This window comes from Diadema antillarum, unplaced genomic scaffold (assembly GCF_040938485.1).
Source record: "Diadema antillarum isolate AM-2024a unplaced genomic scaffold, OU_Dant_1.0 scf00000083, whole genome shotgun sequence".
NCBI classification, from domain to species: Eukaryota; Metazoa; Echinodermata; class Echinoidea; order Diadematoida; family Diadematidae; genus Diadema; species Diadema antillarum.
The window spans coordinates 748,093-775,579 of NW_027270972.1; the positions used below are offsets into that span (position 1 = coordinate 748,093).

The 27,487-nt window shown below is 39.0% G+C and overlaps 1 protein-coding gene across 1 annotated transcript in view; it reads right to left on the reverse strand.

Annotated features, from left to right (window-relative positions):
* LOC139717833 (polycomb group RING finger protein 3-like) overlaps positions 1 to 27,487 on the reverse strand; it is a 124,197-nt gene that overhangs the window by 23,054 nt on the left and 73,656 nt on the right. The window contains exons 4-5 of the mRNA XM_071629328.1: positions 7,874 to 7,929; positions 4,643 to 4,708 (exon numbers count right to left, since the gene is read on the reverse strand). Coding sequence (XP_071485429.1) covers positions 4,643 to 4,708; positions 7,874 to 7,929 — 122 coding nt within the window. The remainder of the gene's footprint in view (positions 1 to 4,642; positions 4,709 to 7,873; positions 7,930 to 27,487) is intronic.

A 27,487-nucleotide genomic window follows, 5' to 3' on the forward strand; every position in this document is an offset into this window, starting at 1 on the left:
TGACAAATGGGCTGCACTTGACTTCGGGGGAGAAGTCAGAAAGCCTGCCAGATACTGTTTCACTGTTTGATAGACACGGGCCAAGTTCGAAGGAATGTCTCAGAACCCTGGGCCGAACTTGAAGTTCGGCGGTAAGTGATCTCGGTGACGGGCCACAAGATCAGTCTATGTCATCCAAAACTCTTTTAATACTTCTCTGTAGATGACTTTGCTACATGTATTATGTGGCATCTCACAGGTATTTGAACATTCTAGATGATCTTGATGTCAACGAAAGAGACAGTTTATGCTGGGGCTCTCTTTTTTCAATCTTTATTAAAGCCCTACATATCTACAGCAAATGATCTATAATCACACATTGCAATTTTTTCTGATATTTGATAGACACATCATATGTACTCTCATGGGAAGTGCACAAATAAAGCGCAAACTACCATTTGCACCAAATGCCTTTCAGTGGCTTAAAATTTCATGTTTAAAAAAAGACTCCTAAAAGACAAAAACAAATCTAATCTCACTCATGATACAATGTCCTTAAAGAGGCATGTCATTTTGTAATACTGTGCCAAGTTTTGCTCTAGTTTTATTTTTCACATGTTTACTGCCAAGTACTTTATCCAGATCAGATTTCAATGTTGATGAAAAGGAGAGTTCATGCTAGATATTTGTCATATATATATACATTTCTGAAAAGCCCATGCATATTCAGTATTAAAAAAAATAGTAAACACACATCACAAAGTTTCCTAGACAATTAAACTCAACATATGTTTTGGATACATAATCTGTACTGAGGCTTATATTTCAAGTGTTACATTCTTATCTTATCTTATCTCTTTCATTTTTTTTTCTTATTTTTTCTTTTGTGGGGGAGGGGAAAGAAGTTTGCTTATTGAAAGACTGTAGTATGATGACATATCTTTTGAGTTTGCAAACTTCATGGATTTTGGATAGATATTCAAGTCCTGTGGATATGTGCAATATAGCTAAGTCAAAACTGTATGTAGCAGAAGCATTTCTTTTTCATCTTTTTTTAATGCTTTTGAACAGTGTCTCTTCAAATGCTTGCCATAACTCATTTCCTTGTATCAACAAAGGGATACATCATACACATGAGATGGCCAAGGAAGTCTGAGATTAGGAGGAGCAGAATCTATCTGGTTGCTAATCAGCTTGAATCACTACTCCGAGTGCACCATCCCCAGCAACTCATATTGGCATTTTGACGCTCGATCATTCTCGTCACTGACACTCAAACAAAGGCAATATCCCCGGCAGCGAGGCAATACCATCAGAGTGCATCGTGCCACACGCCTGCACGTGACTCGCACACAGATGCAGACCCAGCCCTCCGAAACCTCTTCGTCATGGCAGCGAGAAAACAGGGGGAAAACATCTTCATCCACCATCCCCACCTATCACCGGATGGGGAAGAAGTTGTTAGCTCTTCATCACAAAATGCGGCAATGCATAATATTCTTTCGGAGAGCCTCCCCATTATCCAGCAAAAAATTTGATTTCAAATGGCGCATTTTCACGGCTACATTTACTTCAGTGCAGCGCAATATCTGCCATCTCCGTGGTCACCATCCCACGGTACAAAAATCAGCCTCAAATGCTGTACGAGATCATACAGCAACTGACACAACACTCGAGCTCTGAGCCAATTACATATCTGGGTAATGGGAGCAGCGGATGAAAACTTGGGATTGGAGTCTATGAAGGTTGTAATGGGTCTCTCTTGTGGAAGGGCATACAAAATCCATCAAATTCAATCAGTACATGAAAGATGCAGGTTAGTATCTAAATGGCAAGCGCGAGATCAAATTGCCTCCCGGTTCTACACTGACTACAACGCTGGGCCTTGCTTAAAGGGCCGATGTCACCTCATTGTATACTCACACTCGCAAAACGTATGGGGCACAAATATGTATACTGTAAAACCTGAAATATTCGTGGCACGAAATTTTCACGATTTGAAGCTGGCATCCTATTTCATGGCATGAAATTTTAGATAGTTGCCACTAGCATTCAACACATATGGTATAGACAGAAACTTTTGCATTCATTTTAATTTCTCGAATCTTGGCTCTTGCAAAATTTGTGATATGGAAATTCCTGGGATTAAAGCTGTCATTTCAAACAATGATGGCAGGTGATGAGTGGTGTGTTGTTACTACCAACAGGTTGTACACATATCATCCCTGGGCTGACAAAACTTTGCAAAATTACATCAATGCTGACATGGGACAATGTCAAAAACATTATTTCTGATTACATAAATAATTGTAAACATGTATCAAAACTCAAATCATTTTTTTTTTCAATTCAAAATTGAGCTGGGAGGTTTTTTAATATCTGCCAAATGAGATATTTAAAGGTCTTGTCACCCCACGGACAATATGCTGCAGGTTGTTGCTATGGTGATGGCATATACAGACAATACATACAGTATGTACTCTTTGAACACACACATACACACACACAAACAAAAACATGATACATCAAAATGGTCACCAGCCAGGGAGACAACTTGAGCCAGGATTGCTCCAATACCAAAACCACTCTTTTAACCCGTTGAAGACGAATGCCATGAATACTCAGGCACGTGTCTATGGGAAATGCGTGTCATAGCAAGATCAGTCCGTCCTCAAAGGGTTAAGAGAATGGGAACAGAGAGCTCTCCTGAATCCCTTTGCCTTATTTCTCGAGACGCAGACGAGAGCTCGGAGGTGATGGAATGTCTCTTTGTATCATATCGCATGGCAGCACATTTTAACTAACCCTAGGGTGGAGATAATCATCAGTGTTTGGACAGATATCCATTTCCAAGCCCCATCTGTGATCCGATCCAAGTACCATGCGAATGCATTTTGTCCCCAGATATCCCAGGCACAGCAGGAACTCCATCCCCGCTCCATCCCGCTCCATCCCGCCTCCCAAAAGAGATCACGGCCCCATTTCATAAAGATGTTAGGATTGCAACTCTTGCTGGAATGGCAACCTCCCATAGCAACTGCTAATCAGGAGGCTGGATTCTTGTCGTTAATATGACAATTGCCATTTCAGCAAGAGTTGCTGTCATATCAACTTTATATGAAATGGGGCACAGATCATCCCCCTCCTTCCCATTACCCCCCTTCCCTCCTCCCCCCCCCCCCCCCCCCCCATTCTTTTTCTTTCCTCTCATCTGATGTCACTAATACACCTGGTACACCTCAATTGAAGAAATGAAGACATGGGGAAAATCGTTGAGGGAAAATATGCGAGCAAGCTGATAACAGCAATGGAAAAGACAAGAGACACTACAGACTACACATTGGAGAATCAAAATTTGGGGGGTTGTAAATAGCTTGAATGATCATTGCTGGGGCCACTACAATTATTTTGTGCCTGTGTGTGTGTGATGGTAATTTCTGCTTCTGTTCTCACGTTAACATTGGTCCCATGTCAAAGGGAAAGTCCCACGCCACAGGACTTTCCCCTCCAAAGCCAGAGTGTGGACACTCACTGGGACTTGTCCGCCAGTCCCCACACATCAAGTCAGGTCCGGGGACAAAATTTGGTGGTTATAGTGACTTTGGGCTGTAATTGAGAGCACCCAACTGTATTCATCAAATGTGCGCATGCGCAAAGTCTGGTTTCAAGTGGCGGGGCTCGCCTCAAGTCCTGATTGTCCCCGCAGCTCGGGGACAGTCTAGACAGCAGTGTGGACAGTCAGTCGTAAAAACGATTTGCTCTCTGGTGACTCTTCCCATGACACAGGGTAGATCTAATGTGAAAGTGGGGTGCGTTTCACATCGTAGAACATGCTCCTCTTTGATGAACAAACCAAAGTGTGTGAAGCAATGACATATGTACATATTGTGAAAAGAGTCAATAAAACCAGCAATAATGTGAGAAGATACAAGCTAGCAGACTGGGAGGAAAAAACGGATGTTCTGAAACTCGGATTTTTAACATGTATCTTTATGATCATTCGTCACGTTATAGAATACGCAGTAGTGCTAGCAAAAACACAGGTGATTTATCAGCCAATCACACAAATCTGATTTTTTTTTTCTTCTTTTTAGTAATCCCTTGTAGGTGAATCGTGACATGATCCCCAGAATTCAAAGCATATTGAGAAGACAAGGATAGACAGAGGCTTTGTTTTGTCATGATTGGGATCTATTAAAGCCAAAATTATCAATCTCTGTGGAGGATGCCGCAGAATTGAAATGGCAATTTTATGAAATCCTAGCATGACCTGTACTCAATTAAAAATCAAAATACTGATGGTACACAGAAGATCTCTTTAAAAATATTCTCTTGGGACATTGATTGCTTTCTCCTGTCCATTTTCTATTCTGGATCATGTAACACTCATTTCATATACACACGTTTTGATGTTTCGGAAAGGAAGTTTGGGGCTAGAAGAAATAAACTGCACTTGCTCGTGAGCTATTCTAAATGTTTGACCATTGTTGAGAGTATGATTAGCTTTAAAACTTTAAAAATCAATCACACGATTCAATACACCCTATACAGGTTAGTAAATTTCGTGTATGTCACAGGCAAACTGAATCCATTTGCAGATAATGCCACATTATCAAATTTTAAGCATGAGGCAGAAGTTCAAATCCAAGGACTGTGAGCTGACCTGGTTTCTCCTCTGGTTCCGTCTTCCCAAAGGATTCGTAGAATTCTCTTTCCCTCGTTTCTTCACCTGCAGCGGAGAAAGAGAAAAGGAGATTTGCAGTTTCATTCGAGATGAGGCAATTCATGTCCTTTGTTTTAAAACACATGCAACATGTGACTTAAATGGATTACTCTTCACGGGCTGCTCCACGGGGTACGGAGGTGCATATGATTGAATGTCATCGCCGCGCGAGAGAAATTCACAGGGCAAACATTTGCAGATGATTGGAAACTTGCGGAGACAAATGGCATGGTGTAGGCATAAAAGGGCAGACGTCGTGTTTTCATCACATAACATAAGGGGGTGTGTGAGAGCCATAGGCTCGTTACATCCAGAAACAGCTGAGCAGAAAGTTTATGCGTCTTTACATTACTGTCGGACAATTTCCGAAGGATATTTGCAACCTGATGATAGACATGATACATATTTTTTTGTCTCTTTCTTCTTTTCCTTCTTGAAGAGAGATGTCGATCGTAAGTGAGGTGGATTCTTACAGCCATGCCAGGCAAGTCTCAGGCATACATTCTGGTCTTTAGAAACAACTTTTCAACTTAAGAGTTAGCGTAAGATATGAATATGTGCCTACAACTGCATTTCACCTAAACTGGTCTATTTTGGTCTCAAGTCATTCGATACAAATGCAGTTTACCAGTAGCATCCACTCTGAATATAAAATGATGAAGAGGGGCAGTCTCAAATGTCAGCTGCAATCAATAGTTTCTGAAACGATTCAGTTTCTCAGTGATTATTTCACTATAAAGAAACCATTACCCTTTTCCATTTCCTGAATGACTCCGACCGAGTGTGCTCAGTGAAAAAAAAAAAGAGAGGAAAAATCATAGAGTATCTTTCTTCCCTTCATTTTGATGAAAAGTTCTATTGTTGGTCAAAAATACCCTTTGTGGAATCTTGTTGAGGTGACTTGAACCATAGAATGCAATTGGGTCCAGATGAGGTAATTTCATGAGAACTATGCATTATTGTACCCTTTACATTGATGATAGCTGTTTTGAATCTCACCAGTGCATGCAGTATTCTCCGTATTGTTAATGATTTGTGCAATATTCCCCATGAATTATGCCTTTCTGAGCATGGCCAGCCATCACACACTGTACAAAGAGTGATGACTTTACGATTGAGTAAGGTGATCAATAAAACATGCTGAGTACCAACATGTACATATGTACACCAAAGATGTGAATTCACAATAGTGTTTGAAATCAGAAATCATCAGCCATAAATAATGACAAGTCAACATATCAACCATGTCTCAATCAGAAAAAGGAAAAAAAAAAAAGATATTCAAATGCCACAACAATAGGATTTGGTAATATTTAGATTCAGATAACTCGAGTAACAACATATATTTCCCACTTGATAATCTAGACAATTTAGATAATGGATATTCTAAGAGTGCTTAAACTGTAAAGAGGATAACTGTTATCTAAACACAGACATTTAAACAGTTTCCATCTTCAAAAAAAAAGAGAAAGAAAAAAAAAGATTTGCAATGCTATGAAATGCAATAAGAGACCGAAATAGAGTACAAGTGTATGCTAGTTTGGCATTTGTGGGCTTTTGATTTCTGAACAAATCATGTAATAGGGCCTACACTCTCATGCCATGCAGTAATCATCAATACTCAAGAGAGATACAAGTAGTTAATAATGCAATATGAGAACCGAATAGCTCCTTCTTGAAGAATATTGTTTAGCAAGGCAACATCTGATTGCATTACCTTACCAGCAGCAGATTGACTATTACCTCGCTTGAAGAAATAAATTAAAGGCTATTCTACAGAAATTTTCGGAAACCAGTGACCAAAATAATTGTATCACATATAAAGATTTGGTCTATGGGCAATCTATCCAAAACATATTGTGGATCGATTGAATGGAGCAATAGTAGTACAACACATCAGTAAGATCAGACAATCTGTGACAATCTATGATTTTTTTTCAAGTCTAATTTCTGCCATCAATAAGTACAAAGACTACAACACTTTGTGATGTCACAGTAGGACAACGATACAAAGAAAATATGAAGAGAATTCCACAAAATTTCATTTCTTATAATTAAGTACACATTCCTGCCCCTACCATTTGCAAGAGGCAAGTCAAATGATCCTTCATTTGCTGCAAAAATGAAATTATATTGAATTCTTTTCACATTAATCTTTATATCACTGTCCTACTGCGACATCACAATATAATAGTCTTCTTTACCTAGCAATGACTGCACACAGATTTGATCAACCAACACTTATGAGGTCATGAATGTCTTCTAAACGGGTTGTCCGATTTTCCTCAAATTTCACTGATGTGTACTACTAATACCTCTGCATTCACAGAATCCACAATATAGTTGGGACAAATGTCCCTTTATGGGAAACAAAAACATGAATAATACAATAGTAGGTGTCAAAATGCATGAGTGACTATCATAACCAATAGACTCTCTTTCTGATTGTCCAAAGAAATGAGAATCTCTCCTTTGTACCCATGCTCCATGCTGCCGAGAAGTTACGCGCTCTATTGCAGGTGTTATCAGATTGCTTTGACAAAAGATAACACTTCTGTTTTTAAAACGTATGCATTGTTCCACTCCTCTTACACCTCCCTGTTCTGATCATCAACAAATAAATAAATAAAAAATTGTGTAGGGAGTCTGAAAGTGTCTCTTTTGCCTGTACACCTGCACATACGTATCTTGATATGCTTTCTGTCATAAATACAAAATGAAGCAAAGCTTTGGAATATAATTTTTTTTCCCATTTTCTTTTCTTTTTTTTTTCTTTTTTTTTTTGCTCTGGTGGTTTCTGCATACACTGCCTACACACCTCTTTGTGCCCTTTAGACCTTAACATCTCAACGGGCAAACAAAGAAATGTTTCCAATACCTGATCATGCATGGATGAGACCAAAATGTTATTGCAGACGCTTCACACTTTAACGACAATACCTTCTCTTTGTCCACGGCGACGCTTGAACACCTCACTTCAAATGTCACAGACGAATAGGTGTCTTGTCGCACTTGATTTTCAATCTGACAAGGACAATGTGCCTGGGACATCATCCATTTATATAAGATTTACCCTCATTCCTGTCACTTTACACACACAAAAAAAAAATGATATTATGTACATTTCCTGTGTTTTTGCCTTAATTCTTATCTATAGGCCTATATACTTACTTTTCTGTAGATTTGGAACCAATTTGTAGACAATGTCCTGCATTGTCCGGTCAAATCTGAAACAGGAAAGAAAGGAGAAAATTTTTACATCCAGAGGTTAAAATGTAACTTCACTCAGAAATACACTGTATATATAGGCCTTTACTGTATTTGTAAGAATAAAGTCTTGGGGCATAACTTGTACACATAAGTGACAAGTCAGAAGTTTGAGCAAACACAGAGGAATTCCTTCTTCGATATGTTTACCACAAGAGTAACATATCACCATCACAATTATATCTGCCACTCAGAAACTAAATCTAACACGAGATATGAAACTCGTCACGCTGACGAGTTAGGTGATACGCTTGGGGTCATCAGGTGTCGGTCATCTGTGATCGACAAAGAAAAGAATGTGATATAGGCACCTTGAAGTTATATTGAGCGTGCATGCAAAACCGTTTCTCTTACCACTCGGCCACGGGACATCCACGGAAATGGTAAGGCAAAAAAGAAAAAGAAATGTATAGATATTACAGGGGGAAAAAGTCAATGCCCACTCAACAATCGTGGCCGCGTGAACATGTATTGCATTGCTAGACGGAAATGCGGCCTTGTAACGACTGATGTCGCTATGCCATTTCTGGCAACTTGGGAAAAATACGCGCCGTAGACATAAAGCCTATAATCGGCTGGTTTTGATACCTTGCCTTTAATCACAATTTTCAGTGTGATGACGTCATCAAAGTACAAAACAATGACATGGTCTTGAAAGACAATTGTTCAAAGTACAACACCTCTGTCGTCGTCATTACATACTATGATCGGTTTGACAAGGCCAGCCTGCAAAATGTTGCAGCAGTGGGAGCAATGTGGTCTCCAACACAAAAAAGAGGGATATGGTGTGTGTGTGTGTGTGTGTGTGTGTATAGGTGCGTTCATATACGGACGTGATTTCTTCATGGACGAAAATGTAATACAAAATTGAAGAAAAAAAAGTAAAATAGCTATGTATTTTGTTTCGTGATCTTGTGGGGTTCGAACCCGCAACCTCACGTCTCTGAGACGTCGCCTTTAACCACTCGGCCATACGTCTCGGCGAGAAAATGTGAGGAACGTAAACTTATGTATGTGAAAGATGAATCGGGAATCGTTTTATCCACATTCCATTCTCATTTTCAGTTTTAAACTGAAAAATTGTCAACCTGATGAAGAGATTTCAAAAAATAAAATGCATGATTACTGCAGCTTATTGTCTCAGCTACAACATACTAAAGTTTCAGAGGAAATGAAGCAAAATCAGCTGAGATAAAGGTGCTTAAACGTTGTCAAGTCAATGCGTGGTTTTAAAAAATATCACCTTCCATAGACATAACACGTAAACTTGTCCGATTTTGCATCTTTACCTTTAATCACAATTTGAGATATGATGCCGTCATCAAATTTCAAAACCATGACTTGGACTCTAAAGGCAAATGTTCAAAGTACAACATATCTGAATTTTGGATAATATTGAGCTTAAACAACAGAGATACGAGCAAATGAATGTAAGAAACAGTACCTCAAAAAAATTAATTCCGCTTTTTTGATTTCAGATGATGATATGATGATGTCATAATGTATTTAGGGAAATATTGATACTTGAAACGTTATTTTCAATTCATATGCTTTTGTAATATGCAATAAAAACATAGGGTCACGTTTTAAAGAGCTATGGCGGAATAAACAAAGACATGTTTTTCGCTATATTTCCACATAGACGCGCACACGAAATTTCAACTTTGACGCCAGCGCATTCCTTTGTTATAGGTCGGAATTGATCGAAAATCAATGGATATTGTTACTTAATGTATCAGGAATCCAAATCTGTCAAAAAATTTGCATTTTCATGTTGCTTACGCGCACTGCGCGCGAAAATATGCGGACGGACGCGAACGCGCGGAACGCTTAAAATTGTCTGAAACTTCGAGATTTCCCATTGGGAAGTTGTTTTGAGCCTTTAAAAAGTTTGACGCGCTCGTACGCGCGCGTAAAGATGTCCTTGGTAATTAGCATTACAAAGTAAGATAGAGCGTGACCTGAACTTTATGTCCACCGAAAATGATACAGAAATGTCCTTTGGTTATGAAGTTATGATCGATCATGTAACATGGTCCGAAAATCACAAAATGGCGCCTAGATGACGTCATAGATACGTTACTGTCATGAAAACCTTATTGTGGCTAGATATTGTCATGAGACATGTTGACTGAAAATGTCATGTTATTCCGTCATGTCAATGTTGAGATATTCACGACACAAAATGTGCCAGAAAGAAAGAAGAATAAAAAGAAAGAAAGGAAGATTTTGACAAACACAATAGGTGATACGCTAAAAGCGTATCACCTAATGATATGGTTGTTTTGAAATTATTCGTTCTTTTTCAAACCATGATTTTTTTTTTGGAAGATTTTTTTTTTACAATGAATGTTCGCCTATTGTTGGGAATTGTTAACTAATGTGAAATCCCCCTCTTCATCACTCATGCCATGCAGCGTGTAAACACCCCCCCCCACGATAATTGGACAGACGAGAGAGGGAGATGCATACAAAACAAGGGGAGTATATACTGGGTATAATGATAGTGGGACTGTAGCAGCACCTACTATGCTGTTTGTTGAAGAGTTATGTGTGAGCTGGGGGCACTGTTGCAGCCAATGCGGGGCACCCCCCCCCCCACCCCATCTCACCCCAGCCCCCCCCCTCTCTTCCTAGCTATCTTTCCCCTTGTTTTCTCCCCTTTCTAATTCTGCATGCAAGGCATGCATGAGCAGACCAGTCATTATGATTGTTGTAGCATGAGGACCAACATGGGAATCATGTATTCACAATGCATACAGTCGGTTTGAGAAAGAAAGAAAAGGGCTTTTTACACTTGTAAATTTTTGCTTAGTCCCGTACCAACAGTGGGGCTAAGGGGGGGCCTTAGCCCCACCGTTGGTACGGGACTATCCTTAGCCCACTTTCTGTTTACACTCGTTTTTGCCAAAGTGGGCTAGCCCCACCGATAGCCCGGTACTATCTGGCCCTGCAAAATAGCAGGGTTAGCACCGCAATTGCCGTGCCAAGCAAGTGAGTGTAAACAGAACGAAAAATAATCCTGGGCTAAGTGACGGAGACGAAGTCCGACCCTTACTGACCAATCAGAAACGATGTAATCAAGTGCTGCCGGTGCGTGCGTGTACGTGTACAGTACACAGCATAATCATGAATATTTATGTGGTTTGGAAAGTCCGGGGCTAAGAAATACGAGTGTAAAAAGGTCAGTTTTCTCCTTAGCCCTGGACAAGAGATAGCACGGGACTAATTGGCGAGTGTAAAAAGCTGAAAAATTGGTACGGGACTAACGATAGTCCTGGGTCAGAGAAAGTCCGGGGTTAAGAAACACAAGTGTAAAAAGGGCTAAAGAAAGGATTTGAGATAGCTCAGTTCACAATCCCAATTGTTACATAGCTGCTGTGTGTTGTGCATCATTCCTTTTTTTTTCCACTGCATGCACATAAAGACAAACAGTACAGAAAAAACACAAAAACAATCTTGCCACCACCTCGCTCCACACAAACTTTATAGCGTGGTATCACAGTATAGTGTGCTTTATGGCAATCTTGATCAAAAGTCACCGCCCTAATAACATGACTCATTTTCACCCATCACCTTCATCGCAACTCAACACACACACTCCTCACACATACAGGCCGGCCAGACGGCGATCTTAATTACTGCAGTCAAGGCACATGCTTGAGTAACCTTTGGGCGTATTTAAGAAAATTAGGACTGTTACCACATGTGCATGATGATTTTGTGTGGAATATTAAAAAATAAAGGAAATGGGGAATTCAACTTCCCCCCCCCCCTTCAAAAAAAAAAAGTACTGCTTTTAGTGAAGAAAATAACAAAGAACAACCCCCCCCCCCTCCCCCAATTGTGTGTTGTCATTATCAGTGGCAACTTTCTTGTGTATGCACCCAATGGAATTTTGGGATGGTATGGGCCGGGGAAGGACAACAGACAATAAAGTGCATGTATACTATGAGCTTGATGCTCAAATGCGTAGAAAGGTTACATGTAGGTATGTCCAAATTCCAACCAATAATCAATCATGTCAAGATTATGCTACACCAAAATAGTTGTCAAAGTTATCTGATTTTTTATTTGAAGTTTTTAATTTTTTTCCCAAGCTTTCAACTTCTGTCCCATATTGAATGTTTGTTTGTTTGTTTGTTTGTTTGTTTGTTTGTTTGTTTGTTTGTTTGTTTGTTTTGACAAGTAAGCAGCCACTCATGGTACGTGCTCTACTGTAAGTTTTGGTTGTTAAGGGCAAGTGGGCGAATAGGTTTCTGGCTCAGTGATGTCCATCACTATCAACCTATGAACATTAATATTTCCTGACAACAAAACCTACGCAATATATTTTGACTTAATTAATGGGAGTTTGAGAGCTCTACCTATTCTACCACATGTAGGGCCTACTCTTTGAATACACATGCCTAACCTTTAGAAATGAACCTGAAATTCTGATCAGGGTATTAATACACATACCACTGTGAATACTTAATAATCATACAAGCATATCACAAGGGAGATATGTGTCTTTTCCAACTCGATTGCACCTGCTATGTCGAGAATGACAGAAACTGACCCCTTGTTTTCCCCGGGGCTGAGGAACCCAGTGGAAATATTGACAGAAGTGACGCAGATCAGGGGTGCAACGAGAGTTCACAGGGGCGGGCTGCAGCAGCAGTAGCTATGCAGACACTCCGCTGCACTTAGCTGCCAAACCGAATGTTATTTTCCTTTTACCCCCCCCCCCCCCATATACACACACACATGCCTCCGGATAGTCAACATTCCAAGTAAAAATAGGTGCTGTTCACACAGTGAACATGCAGCAATACATACAACATGCACATCCATACACACATACACACAAACGAACGATCTCACACAATAAACACACACACACATACACAAACACATGCACAGAAGTTGTACACAAACTCACACAAAATGCTATAAACAGAAAATAATTCATTTAATGCACTTGTATACATACATGTATCTCTTAACATGCATGTACAGTGTAATCATACATGTACTGTTCATATACACATACTGTAGTATATGTGGCCCGCTACAACAAAATGATCCTAAAGTCGGGCGGGGTCGATTATTTGAAAATTGCATGATATAATCCCCTAATCTTTCTACTTTAAATTGATACATAACACATCTTATAAAAATAATCGGCTGCGGAGATATCGTTGTTTAAAAGAGAGCATATCGAGACGTCTGGAAAATCACCGTTTCGAGAAAAGCGCCCTAAAAGTCTTCCTTTTGACGCAATCGTGATCAAGGGACGCACAAGTCAGTTTTCACCTCTGGACAATAGAAGGTAAGCCCTAGCAACCCCCGAAGAGTTCATTCAAGCACATCAGCGTCGACGGTCTCCTCACCAACCAATCAGTGACCAGGATGTGAGAAGCGGCTGAGCATGGAGCACCCCGCCCGCACGCACCAGTCGACTGAGCAGTGTGCGAGCTTCACGCTTCGGTTAACAGCAAGCAGCAAACTGACCAATGAGATCACTCTGGTCGTTGTTAGGGGCGGAATCTATCTGTGGCGCTCAACCCAAATTTTCGAACCAGTTTCTGCTTCGTTGAAACGCCAAAAAACATGGCTCAGAAAAACGCTATTTTTTTATCTTTCCTCTGATCATTTTGCTTCAAAATTTCGACAGATGAAAGAAGACATGTTAGACTTCAATGATATATAAAAATCAGAAAATCGTAAGTTTTGACCAATTTTAATGCTCTGACTTCAAACTCGATTTTCACGGCTTCGACCGTGCGCGACTTTAGGACCTTTTTGTTGTAGCGGGTCACATATATACAACTGTATACACTTGTACATATGCCACACATGGTATTGATTTTTTAAGATTACAGAAATTGAAAGCAGCACAAAGCTATATATGTTATGTATGAATTTGCGCATTTTGATTTTGATATATTGTGAGGACACTACTATCTTTCCCATAGGAACACCGTTTCCCTTGGCTGGCACTGATAACATCTTCCTCTATAAGGAATTTGCTTTTCATGGCAGCCTCTCTTTCCATCACGGAGTCTGCACAAACAAATTTTTTTTTTTCACACATTTCTTTTTATTTCATCATGGAGTCTGCACAAACAAACATCATTTTTTAATAGATTTTTCCTTTTTACTTCATCATTTTCCTTTGTTTTAAATATTACTATATTTCTTAGGGTGGTCTTCCAAAAGATGTGGCCATCACATTAGAGGGTTGGAGGTAGGGTAAGGTACGGGGATTTTCGTCTCCAGTTTCTGCTAGGGAGAACAGGACAGGTTAATTCCCTGCCTTTCAGAGACCTGCAGATCACATGGATGATCTTCACAAGAAAAGTTTTGATTTGTTTACATTTATTTTGTTTCTGTTACTCCAGAGAAGCACTACAAAAGTATCCCATTAATTGTCACTTTTGCTCAAGGCGAAGACCGACTTCGCACGGAGTCAAAACAAAAATCCAGTGAAGCAATTATCTAAAACATCACTTCCTGCCTATCAACATGTCACATAGAGTGTTAAACAAAATTATACTAAAAATCTCAAAGTTTTAAATGCAATATGAAATAAATATACCCTCAGACGGATATCATAAACTGCACAATCCATCAGATTGTCAGTGGCTGACAGGTCATGGAAAAAAAAAAAAACCCAGGAGATCATACAATACCATGTGGGTGTGGCCTAGGGCAGAGCAAATGATTCTATTGGACAGGCAGTGGCTGTCAATCACAGCCGGTGGATAAATGGCTATTGACACTGCCACTACCTGCTCCGCCCACAAACGTGCAGTCAGAGCTTTTATACTGTTTACTCACACTGTTTCTTAGTGGATTTACTAATACGAGGGTAATTGAATGGCTATTAAAGCAAAGATCGGTCAGTCATTTCCCACTACTTAATGGTTATTGCCAGTCATATCTTGGGGCTCCGAAAGAGGAAAAATGACGGTAACTTGACATTCTGTGTACCTGTTCAGAACTTTGCTATCATCATTAAAGACATTGTTTACTATTTGCAGATGAAACAAAACCCCAGCTTTAGTGCTTAAAAAATAGTTATAAAATGCGAGATACGGATAGAAACAACCACTGTAAAATATTTATCAGTATAATTAATGGAAGTACTATTAAATATTAAAAAATGTGAACAATAGGCCTAGTTGCAATGAAATTGTTTCTAGAATAAGCCATCTACAGTTATGGTTTATTGGGGAAAATAGTAATATCTCCTTATATTTAGGCTTTATTGGAAAATTTTTATATGGTAGGATGTTTTGTGATACATCTGACCTACACATATGCATCAAATGTGATAACTCGAACATTTCTTTGAATCACTGCTCCCAATGGTAAACAGTACCTTTAAGATTCAGAATCTATCAGAATGTTTCACCCTGCAATATTACATAAAATTGACTCCCCTCTCCCCTCCCCCTTCTCCCCCCCCCCCCCCCCCTTGTGCCATCAACTGGTTTGTTATGCCTTCTTGCACTTGGATATTGTCATGTACATTGTACAGGATTAAATCACTTACAGAGACTACAAAGAGAAGCTTTCACTTAAAGGTATTGTTTACCATTGGGAGCAGAGATTTAGAAAATTTTTGAGTTATCACATTTGATGCGTACAGTATGTGTAAGTCAGGCGTATCACAAAACATCCTACCATTTGCTATATAAAGCCTAAACTATACAGATATGAATATCACTATTTTTCTTAATAAACTGTAACTGTAGATGATTTATTATAGAAACATATGTATTGTTCACATTTTTGTATATTTAACAATACTTAACATTGATCATAGTGATGATGAACATATTTACATTGCTTGTTCCTATCTCCAAATCACATTTTAGAACTATTTTGAAGCATTAAAGCTAGGTTTTTGTTTTATCTGCAAATGGTAAATAATAGGTCTGGCAGTGAAGACTAAGAAGCCTTGCCCTGCAATGGGACAACAAGAAGCTCTCTAGCGGCTCTTACAAAGACTATCATGCCTCTGGCACTGAGGACTGCGTCATCGTTTTACCCCGCTCACCTCCCTCCCTCGTCTGCCTGCCGCTCAACTCTGTTCGTTTGCGAGGCAGCAGGCGCAAAAAAAAACGAGAGTTCCCCCCCACCCAGTGGTGTTATGCCCACAGACAGAACATGAGATACATACACTGTACGATGAAAAAAAGAAAAGAGGAGGAAGAAGAAGGAAAGGAAGGGGGTGGGTAACGAGAGGATGTATATCAAGGAAGAGGAAGAAGGAGAGGGAGAGAGACGACTGAAGGTTGTAAAACCAGGTTGGCGGATGAACCTCACTCAAAAAAAAAGAAAAAAAGAAGAGAGATAACTTCATGAAGTATAATGGAAACAAAATAAATGAAATATCACGATAAACCAAATGACTTTTTTTTTTGAATCTATAAAAAAAACTCAACTCTTTTACAGATGGACTGTATCATCAGCCTAGTTTGAATTCAAAACACTTCGTGGCAGAGGCATAAAAAGGAGGCAGATGAAAATAACTTCTCGTGAAGAAAGATGGAACAAGTGATCTGTTTGGACATGAAAGAAGTTGATTGTGTCGGGAGAGTCTTCATGGTCATCGATCACGAATACTCTTCATGGTCATCGATCACGAATACTCTTCATGGTCATCGATCAAGAATACGCGTAGATTGTCTGTATGGATGTCTGGTGGATGAGTGATATACAGTTAGATAGATTCTCAATTAACGTAAATTGATAGATGGATATATATATATTTACAAGGAGACTAATACTTCCAATACTTAGTAAAAACATTGAATGAAATAAAGTTGTGCCAAAACTTTGGTAAAGGTCATTTTTCCTTCACGTTTTCCCCTTTTGTCTGATATGACTTTGGCCATGCTGAGCAAAACACTCACACACACACACACACACACACACACACACACACACACACACAATTGCCTGAAACTAGTTGGGAATCTCTGCAGTGAATTCTAAATCAAGAGACATGAATATATTCATCAGACTAATGCTGTTTTGTCTTCCTCTAGATCTGACAGGGCACTTTTCCAGGCCGAGAATATAAGAGGCACAAAGCATGGAAAGCATTCTACCCAAATTAAATTTGCCTCTTGCCTTTAACTTGCAGGATTAACTCTTTCACTGCCACTGACAATTGTACCACACTGCATGTCAGTGGTAGTTTATTGGCAGCACTTGTTAGCAGTGATTCAAGAAGGGTTAAAGCAGAGAATTAAGGGGTAGGATAGCGGCCCTCCTGCTGCTTTACAAATGATAGCATAGGTCTTGAAACATAATAGGCCCTCTGCAAAATGACACATTGCATTACTGCAGCATATGACTCTCCGACTATTCATGGCCATTTATATATATTTGAATTGACCTTGTCTGTGCTCTATCTTCCTGGGAACTTATGAGGAATTTGTACCTTTTACCTATCATAAAGCTTACTATAAAGCTAATTAAGTTTTCTTTGCAACACAAGTATAGTTTTTCATGACATTAAAGCCACTGCTTGCCATTGGGGGCAGTGATTAAAGAAATGTTTGAGTTATCACACTTGATGCATATGTAGTTCAGATGTACCTCAAAGCATCCTATACCGTATAAAAATTTTGCAATAAAGCTGCAAATATAAGGAGATATCAGCAATTTTCTCAATAAACCACAACTACAGATGGTTTATTCCAGAAACGATTCAAATAAAACTATTGTTCACATTTTGTATATTCAACGATACTTAACATTGATTATACTGATTAACATTTTTACATTGGTTGTTATCATCCCTAATTCACATTTTAGAAATATAAAGCACTAAAGCATTTTATTTTTTCCATCTGCAAGGTGCAAATAGTGGCTTTAAAGGTAGGGGATACCTTTTACAGACCTCCTAAAATGCAGCAAAACATTAAATATGAACCTCAGGGGACTTGCTTAGGCCACTGCTTAGAAATTTGGAAGTCAACAGTTATCTAAAATTTGAATGATGCACAAAACTCAACTACTCAGTAGTTCTGTGTGTCAGCCACACTTAAGCCTTTTTGTTGCAGTCTTCTGCATTTGTTATCTATAAACACAAATCTAAAAGTACAAGAGCTGATGTAATAACATATAGAGTGTGTGGCAAGAATGTATATAGAACTGCTTGTAAGTGTTGATGAACTTTCTTCACAAAATATACATGATGGACACACATGGAGTGCATGGGTCTGCAAAGGTAGCCTAGTAATGTACTGGAATTTTCGGTGAGCCCCGAAAAAAATTCAATTCAAAATCTAACGGTCAAAAAAATGTATTAAATGTTACCTTCCACTTTCAATACTTTATGGGAGTTTCTAAAATGATACTCTCTTCAACATACCACTGTATTTATACAACTCTTCATTTAAGGCATGCAAATGGGATTCCCTACCTTTAAGCACACAAGCATTCTTCATCCACATTATCATCTTCCTGCAATATTTCCATTTAGATAGCCTCTACCCCTTACCCATAAATAAAAACCACGAAATACCCCAAAAGGAAATGGAGGAAGGGAAATTCATGAAATAATGTCACATCTTTGCTTTTAGGTCCTCTTTTAACCACTCTTTAACAACGACAGGTCTGCAAATCTGTGATATGATGCATGGGTGGCTAGAACAGCATGCACGGATAACAGGCTAGGGTGAGTATCTGTACCTTACAGTAACAAGTGTTGGATAAGCACACTTACTGCACAAATGAACCCTTGACATTTGTAAGCTCTTTATGACTTCCCTAAAGGCTGTTCTGTATGGTGGATTTCTATGGGTGAAACAGCAAATTTTTGCATCTGTGTTTTGTGGAAGTATTTTTCTGTTTTTTCAGAGGAAACAATGCCCAATCGATTGTAACTCCACCTCTTTGGACAATGAGTTCTTAATCTATCGGCCAGGTACAAACCATGTACCGGTACATTGAGCGATAGAACTGAGAGATTAATGATAGATCAATTGCAACAGAGCAGTTCTCTACTAGGTAATCAAATGTGTTATATGTCAAGTGTGGAAACCATGTTGCATCGCCAAGTAAGCTTATGCACTTTGTTTTTGTCAGCATGTATTCTTATCAGCTAAAACACATATCAAGAAACAAATATACACTGTCACCTCACAGATTTTTATTAATAAATGCTGATGTCTTGAACCAGCTCGAAAAGCAACAAGAACTGATGGTAGAACAAAACACTATAGTCAGTAATGCAGTGAACAGAGCTAAAACACATTCTTTTAACCCATTGAGGACAGCCTCATTTTGCTACAACATGCATTTCCCATAGACACCTGCCCGAGTATACTTGGGACTCGTCCTCAGTGGGTTAAACTGATCACGCTGAGAGTGAATTTCACATGAAATGACATCAATATCAGCTATGATGCACTTCTCTACAAGTTCATTGAAGTCATAGAAATGAAATTATCCACTGTAATCATCCTGTCATATCTTGAACCAGTCAATGGACAATGACTCATCTCGAAATAAAATTGTACATTATGGAATGTTAATATGTGAACTTTTCATCTCAAACAACAAAACAGCAACAAGGTCATTTTAATATCAACTTTTCCATTTTCACAGTGATTTTGATGCACTATCTACAGGTCAAGGCATTTCTCTTTTGGAGTGGTTTTTCTTGGAATGTGAGTGTGTGTGTGGGGAGGGGAGGAACTTGTCTCAACCAAAACCATGTTCTGTTTTCCAAGATAGTTAGTAAAATGATAACAGGATGCAAGTGTTACCTTTGAAAAACTTTCAGGGAGCTCTTTAATATCCCATTGATCATGAAATAATCTTTACCCACTATGAGGAGAAAATAGCAAACAATACCAGTAATTCCTTTATCTATCTATCTATCTATCTATCTATCTATATAATATATATGATATTAATACATACATATATTGTATTGAACATGGTACTACAATGATTATGATAGAAACCAATTGATACCCCCTCCCCCCCCCAAAAAAAAAATAAATAAATAAATAAAAAATAAAAGCTACGCAACATCATCCGTTACTTACACTTTCCAGGTTTAGTGCTAATTATGCCCATTAGGAATCCTTCCCGCAGGTAATTTTTGGTTTCACATAATTACCGTCTTCTCAATTTCCTCGAATCTCTCATTGAATATGATCCAGAGATGTACTGGCACAACACAAACTAACTGTTCTTGAAATAAAAAATCCTTCATTCAATTAGAAAAAAGACAATTCATCAAGTGTAATCTTAGCATTGAAGGGGAAGTGACCTATAAGCATACACATGGATTCTGCACATGCACATTAAGATTAGGGTAACACTCAGTGAGAGTTTAAAGGCAAGGTAGACAATCTGCCCTAAAGTCAAGGATTTCTAGAGCTTTGGTAATTAGAAATTGTGCAATCCTTTCTAAATGGGGATTCTAAAACAAATTGAGATTCTGATATCATAACATAAGAAAACATAAAAAACATATTTTCACAAGTAAAGGGAATGCACTTTCTATAGGAAATTAAGATTTTCAACTTTGCTTCAGTGAAACACATACTCTCCTATTTTACTGAAACTTTGAATGTTTTATTTGTTTGAGTAAAATTGGAACAGGAATCTTTCTCCCATTAAATTTCAGAAGTAAGTGAAACAAGTTGGTTTGCTTGGCTATGAAACATGAAAGACATTGACTGTTTCACATATTTTACAGAAATTTCCTGGGATGTCCTTTTTAACATAAGTGTTTCTGTAGAGGTTTTATCTAGTTATTCATGACCCCAGGTAAAAGGAAGGAATGCTAAAAATACAGCAACTCTTTGAGAGAATGGAATTATTTCCCACTTCAGATTTCATATCTTCTAGTCATATATGCAGGAGTTGCAGTGGACATACAAATTATGTCAACAGGGAAGCTAACCTTTCTATCATTTACAATGTTCAGTGGTTTTTGGTTTTGACAGGAAGTATGGGCCAACGTCACAAATATTGTTATGATTTGGGGAAGTTCATGTTGTATTGCGCATGAAATTTGCAACAAAAACATATCCTGCACTGAAAATACATCTATCATATCTATATCACAACAAAATAAAATTTGCTGTTGGGGGAAGCGCCGACTGTGGAAGCTGTATCCCCACAGGAACTGACGCTATTTGTTTTTAAAAACAACCATTCCTCATCGTCAAGCCATTTCTGGCTCAAATGACAGCATCAACGGAAAAGCTTGACTTTCCCTTTGCCGTTTTAACGATGGTGTAGAAGGAAACCTGAATGGCACTGGCTCACCCACAAAAATACTAAACAGCCATGTGACACCAAGTCAAACTGTTTATATTGATATTGTATGGTATAGTATGTCAGCAAAGCATGATTCCCTAAAAACAAAACATCAGTCATCAGCACTCTTGTTTGGACAAAAATAGGATGTGACATACGACAGAATATGACGAGAGAGTCGTCATCAATAGGGCATACTTGGTTTGGACGTCACGATACTACTTTAGTCAGCTTTAATAGGGCATATTTGGTTCATATCTGCACGTCAGGAAACTAACTACTGTAAAAGAGGAATGTTCTCGTGCATTTTAATTTTGCGAATTTCGCGAAGGCCAACATTTGCGAAATTAAAATGCACGCGAAAGTTCTTGCTTACACAAGATGCATTGGATGCCAGTGGCAATTCGTGAAAACTTCTTGCCGCGAGAAAGGCCGTCGGCTCCAATTCGCCAAATTTTCATGCCGCGAATATATCGTGTTTTACAGTATGTGGTTCCCATGCTTGTTATTTTGTGTGATGATGATCACAAACACTGATGACACAAAAGGGAATGAATGTACATCTGGATTTTGTACTCATCAACATGCTCCAAACTATTGGTGGGCCCTTTTAGACTGTGGAATGACCCACCTGTAAACATGTTACGAAACAATCAATGCAAATTAAGCTATGTTTGGTGACTGGAGGCAATTAAGGAAAAAAATCACATTTCTCAAATCATTTTTTGTCAATTGCAGTCTGGGAACATTTTGCGATCGAGTTTCGCTGCATTCAAGATGTGTGTCTGTCTCGAAATGGTTCTGGGTGAGGCAGAACTTAGCTTGACCTTGTATTCACTTGAGCAACAGTTTTAGCGCTCTTTTACATAAATGTGAGTGGTACGTGAATGAACGTACAGATGCCTTGGCAAGCACATGAAATGAGAAATGAGCGTTTGATTGACGGCTAAAGAATTTTGTTACACATCTGCTGTGTAGGATGTTGCTTGTGGTTCACAGTAAGCAAGGAACGCAGAGACTCCAACGCTCCTGTTTTCGACGGGACATCTCCCGCCGAAAACCCATTTTTGCAAAATCTCCCGTTCTCCCGCTTGAGATTTGATTTCTCCCGCCCTACCTCTGTGTCTCCCGCCCTACCTCTGTGTCTCCCGTTGGAAAGGATTTCTTACTTATTGCTATCTTGTGTTCAAAAAATAAGCTTTAGATATCACCAGAGAGCATCTAAAACCCTAGGAACTTCGTGCTTCACACACATCAACTTGGAGTCTCCCATTTGCTAGGGGTTTCAGGCGGGAGAATCTCCAGATCAGAAGGTGCTTTGGGTTGGAGTCTCTGGGAACGTCTGCACAGTACGTAAAGTTCTCTAAACATGATTAGACATGCTCTTTACAAACGTAATTGCAAATGAGATATCAGTGCTGTCTGGAAAGAGAGAGCAATGGAAACATTATTCTATCTTTATTTCTTTATCTTTTAGTATGCATTAAGACATGTATATCCTCACTAGCTGTTACATGCATTGCTATATTCAACACATATCAATCACATAGCACCTACAAATAGTTACGTACACACCCACACTACGTTGGCTTTCCCCAGGACTGTGGGGAGGCATGGGTGTCGTAATTGCTACTGAATTATGGCTGAACCCAGCATCGGCTGAACCACTCACGCATGACCCGAACTGATCACATGAATTGCTGATGCCCTCATCTAACATTTTTTTTTTTCAATTTCAAGGCAACCAAGATGACGTCCCAAAAAATCAAATCGATCATTGGAGCAAATTTGGGGCAATTTCAGGACTTTCCACATTTTCGACCATCAAACTAAGTGGTAATAATCATCTTTGATGCAGACTCTAAATAGACTTACAAGAAAATACAATAAAAACATCAAAACATAACTGCCCCCTTTTTTCATTAAAGAGGCAGTCAAGTTGCTTTGAAATCATGATTAAAAGCTGAAAATCAAATTCAAGTTTTACATAATGTATTTGAGATTGACATTTTAAGCTATGTTTCACAACCTTTTACATCTATTTGTACACAGGAAACATGCATGTTGTATGTATCACAGATAGTATGTGGTTAACCCTCGTAAGGGCACTGTGGTATAGTGAATGACAATCAGGATTTTCCATCAGAGGTCCTCAGTTCAGATCTCGTCAAGTGCCCACATCCTTGGACGAAATGTTTTTTTCCTAAGATGTCTCCCTCAACCCAGGTGTAAAAATGGGTACCTGTCAACACCAGGGTAATAATGATGGCAGTTCCCTATGGTAGAGCTGAGGCAACAATAGGCGCATTCACACTGAAATTATCTTGGCATTAAATATCACAGTAATTTGTTGGCATTGTTCACACTGACGAAATACTATGGTAATGAATACCATGGCATTCACTTGGTAAAGGTTCTCATTCTGCTCTTAGCATTGTGCATGCGCGTATCTCCAATGGGAAAAGATACAAAGTGCGTCAGGTCATGCAAGAAATATACCGCTGTGCGATTGTTGGTATTTTGTGACATGAGCCACGCGCAAGTCTCACATGCGTATTTCGTACAGAGTGTGAATTATCCCCACATACATGTAAATACCACCATATTTTCTCAAGTATTTCGCAGTGTATTTGCGTTCACATTATTGAAATACTATGTACGATACCACAGTATTTCATCATCAATGTGAATGTACCCATGGAAGAGGCTACCCTGGGTAAAGAAGACTATTATAATTAACCCTTTCAGGACTGCCAACCCAAAAGGCTATAGACACTGTGCATAAAGAGAGTGCCACCATGGTAGTGACAGGGTTAAATCACAAACAGCTACCAACCTGTCCCTGATGGCCACCTGTCTTGTCTAAAGGCCACCTCTTTTGTCTTTCTCCAGTGATTGCTGCACACAGGGTTTCCCTGTACTTTTACTTCATACCGCTAGAAACCCTTTGGGTTATTTTGATCTCAGAGGTGATATGTGATACAGGCTTTCAAATGTCATTCCAGGATAAAAATTCCTGCAAGAAAGGAGTGTTAAAGGACAAGTTCACCATAATGTACACTACATGTACATGTATGCAAAATGAGTGAATGCAGCAATACCAGTAGAACACATCAGTGAAAGATTACGGAAAATTGGATAATGCATTCAAAAGTTTTAAATTTTTTAAGTTTCTGCACGGTCATTGCTGGATGAGAAGACTATGTACAGTGCAGGATATTACACGTGTAGAGAAAATATACAGAGAATTCCATTAAAAATTTCCTTTTTTGAAAAAAAATAAACATTCTCTTGACGTACAGCTGTATAACTGACGCAAGTAAGGGGTAATATTACTCCTCCTGCCTTCTGAAAGAGGCAAGTCAAGTGCTCGTTTACTATGAGAGGTAAGTGAAAATATGTTGAATTTTCTATATATTTTCTTTATATCTTTCTAAGCACATGACAGCACAAGCTGTTGTAGAGTTTTCGTCCAGTAATGGTAGCAATGAAACTTCAAAACTTCATAACTTTTGAACGTGGCTTGTTACATTTTCCTCAAACTTTCACTGATGTGTTCTACTAACATTGCTGCATTCCCTCAAGCCACAAGAGCATTGAACTTATCCTTTAATACATGCAGTTAGCTAATCCCTATACAGTGTAGATGCTAATCTCTTATTTTGTATGGAAAATCTGTGCCCTGATTAATGCAAAAGTCATTTCAGACTTTCTCTATCATAAAAAAGCCTCTTTTGTGAACTTCCTGTTTCAAAGAGTTCACGGCCTTTGATTAAGCATTCATGTTGCTGTACTTTGCATGTTTTAAGTGTCACAGAATGATGTTGAATGTTAGACATCTAATAAGTCATCAATATTCAATCTAGAGACCCACTGTAATGCGAGTCAAAATACTCTACCTTGCTTAACCACCTTTCATAGTGGTAAACCATGCGGTACCTTGTCAGTGACAGAAACTTTATCCAATGATGGTGTTACCTCAACTGGCAAATCTTAATAAAGACTATGTTTTTCACGCGTGAAATCGTACATGTCTTGTAGCTGTATCATGCACAAATCTAATTACTCATCTTCTTTCAATGAATGATGTGTCATACAACACAATCATTCTCTCTCTCTCTATCCCTGGATCTGTCTGTTCCCCAGTGTGTCCTCTTTTAACACATACCTATCCTACATCTCCCTCCCTTCGCCCCTCGGACACATTCATGATCAGCCCATCTCTTCTATCTCGTATTTCATCCCCCAGCCTGCTCCTTCCATTCATAAATCATCCCAGCCCATCTCATTCCCACCCCCATGCCTCCCCCCATCTCCCTTAACCCCCCTCCTCCCCCCCCCCCCCCCATCATGGCTTGTTCACTGTCTCCTCCACTGTCAACAACAATTCATCCTCGCCATCAGTGGTTTGTGGTAGAAGAGGAGGGGGGGGGGGGGGGGGAGGAGGAGGAAGTGTAACCATTCATGCACACCTAGCAACAAAAAGGATGCTGCCCAAATCATCATATCTTTTTTTTTAATCATTCTTTATTCAAATTTCGTTCAATTTCGTATCACAGAAACAGAAACGTTCACAGAAACAAAAATAAAACATCATACAAAGACAAACTGCATTATACACAAACATTGTACAAAATAATGTCAATCTTACACTATATAAGAACAAAATGCAGTAACACCAACATTGTGCAAACTAATGTCAAACTTACATTGTAACTCTTTTAACCAAGGAAACGAAATCCGCTTTTTGATTGTTACCACTGTCATTCACTGCACTAACACACACACGCTCACAGTATGCACATAATACACACTCACTTACTTTTTTTGCAACTGGTGCTGAATAGAAAACACCAATATTTGTTCAATTCTAATGTCATATGAGCATGTTATATTTATAGTCAGACATAATATAGAAAGATTCAATGCACTACACTTCCAAGATAATATCCATCCACATTAACATACAATTACATTCACACTCACATACACCCACGCATATTCTAAGATGAATGTCAAATTTACAGTCAGTTGCCCAAGTGCACTGCTATTTAATTTCTATAACAATGTGTTGACAATGCTGTGACAGTGCACTGTGTGAGCTCTACTATCGTACACAGAAAACATAGAGCACTATGTCTATCTCCAAAGTACATTTGTACCATAGTTTTGTAGATTTTAGCAGCAATTGTTACGTGTTGGGAAAATAAATATTAATTTATAAGCTCTGGGCCCTGTTTTATGAAGAGTTATAACTGATTATATCTATAGTTGATATCTATCATAAGTCTATGGCAGCCTGTGTATTACGGAAATTTATAATCGATTAAATATCTTTTGATAAAACGGGGCAATGAAAATGCATATTGTGAAATGACAATGTTTTATTCATGATGAAAAGGGAAAAATTAGATACGATTTCCACATCAAGTGTTCTGCCCGTGCCTGCTGCACAATAACTCCACATTACTGGAAGTGCACTGGTGAACACTGAAAGAGTGACCCCGCTTGACCAAAGCATGTTGCACGTGGGTGCGTAAGATCACCTCAGTCATTTATACATGGCGTACAGCCAGAGTTCAGACTGAACCGCTAGCGATGAAATGTTTACATGCAATAGAGAGAATTGGAGTCAAGTCAGATCTACGATTGCCATGGTAACCTCTGTAAGGGTTATTATGCATAGGGGCGAGATTTGAATACACATTTGGTATGGAGTGAATGGCGGAACAGTGCCCTCTTTGACAGCATATCGCTAATATATTCATTTTTCACAGCTGTAGCAACAAACACTGAGCTTCTCAATGCGTTCTCGCTTGGCTGAGCCACGACTTGGCCTATACAGTCTGCTCACAAGAGGCCTTCAAAAAACCACTGTCAAACTGATTAAGAGCATGGATATGTGGCTAAATTTTAAAAGCAGATTTAGTTGTTTCACCTGCAAAGACTAAAAAATCTAAATGATGGAGCTTCTCAGAGCAGTCCCTGCCAAGACATGCAGGGCTGGAGTACAGCTAACCTACAGAGGCCTTTATAGGCCAGTTGCTATTTAACTAATCGAAAAGGTTCATGCCTAATTTGTCAAGCCTGTTCATGAACATTGATATGTTCTCTGATTTGCCTTGGGTCTTGGTTTGACCAACCCATGTTCTTTTGGCTATTGTTTTGCTACCCCCTCTCTCCCCCCCCCCCCCCCCATCACAAACATAGGGATTCATCAGGTAATGTTAC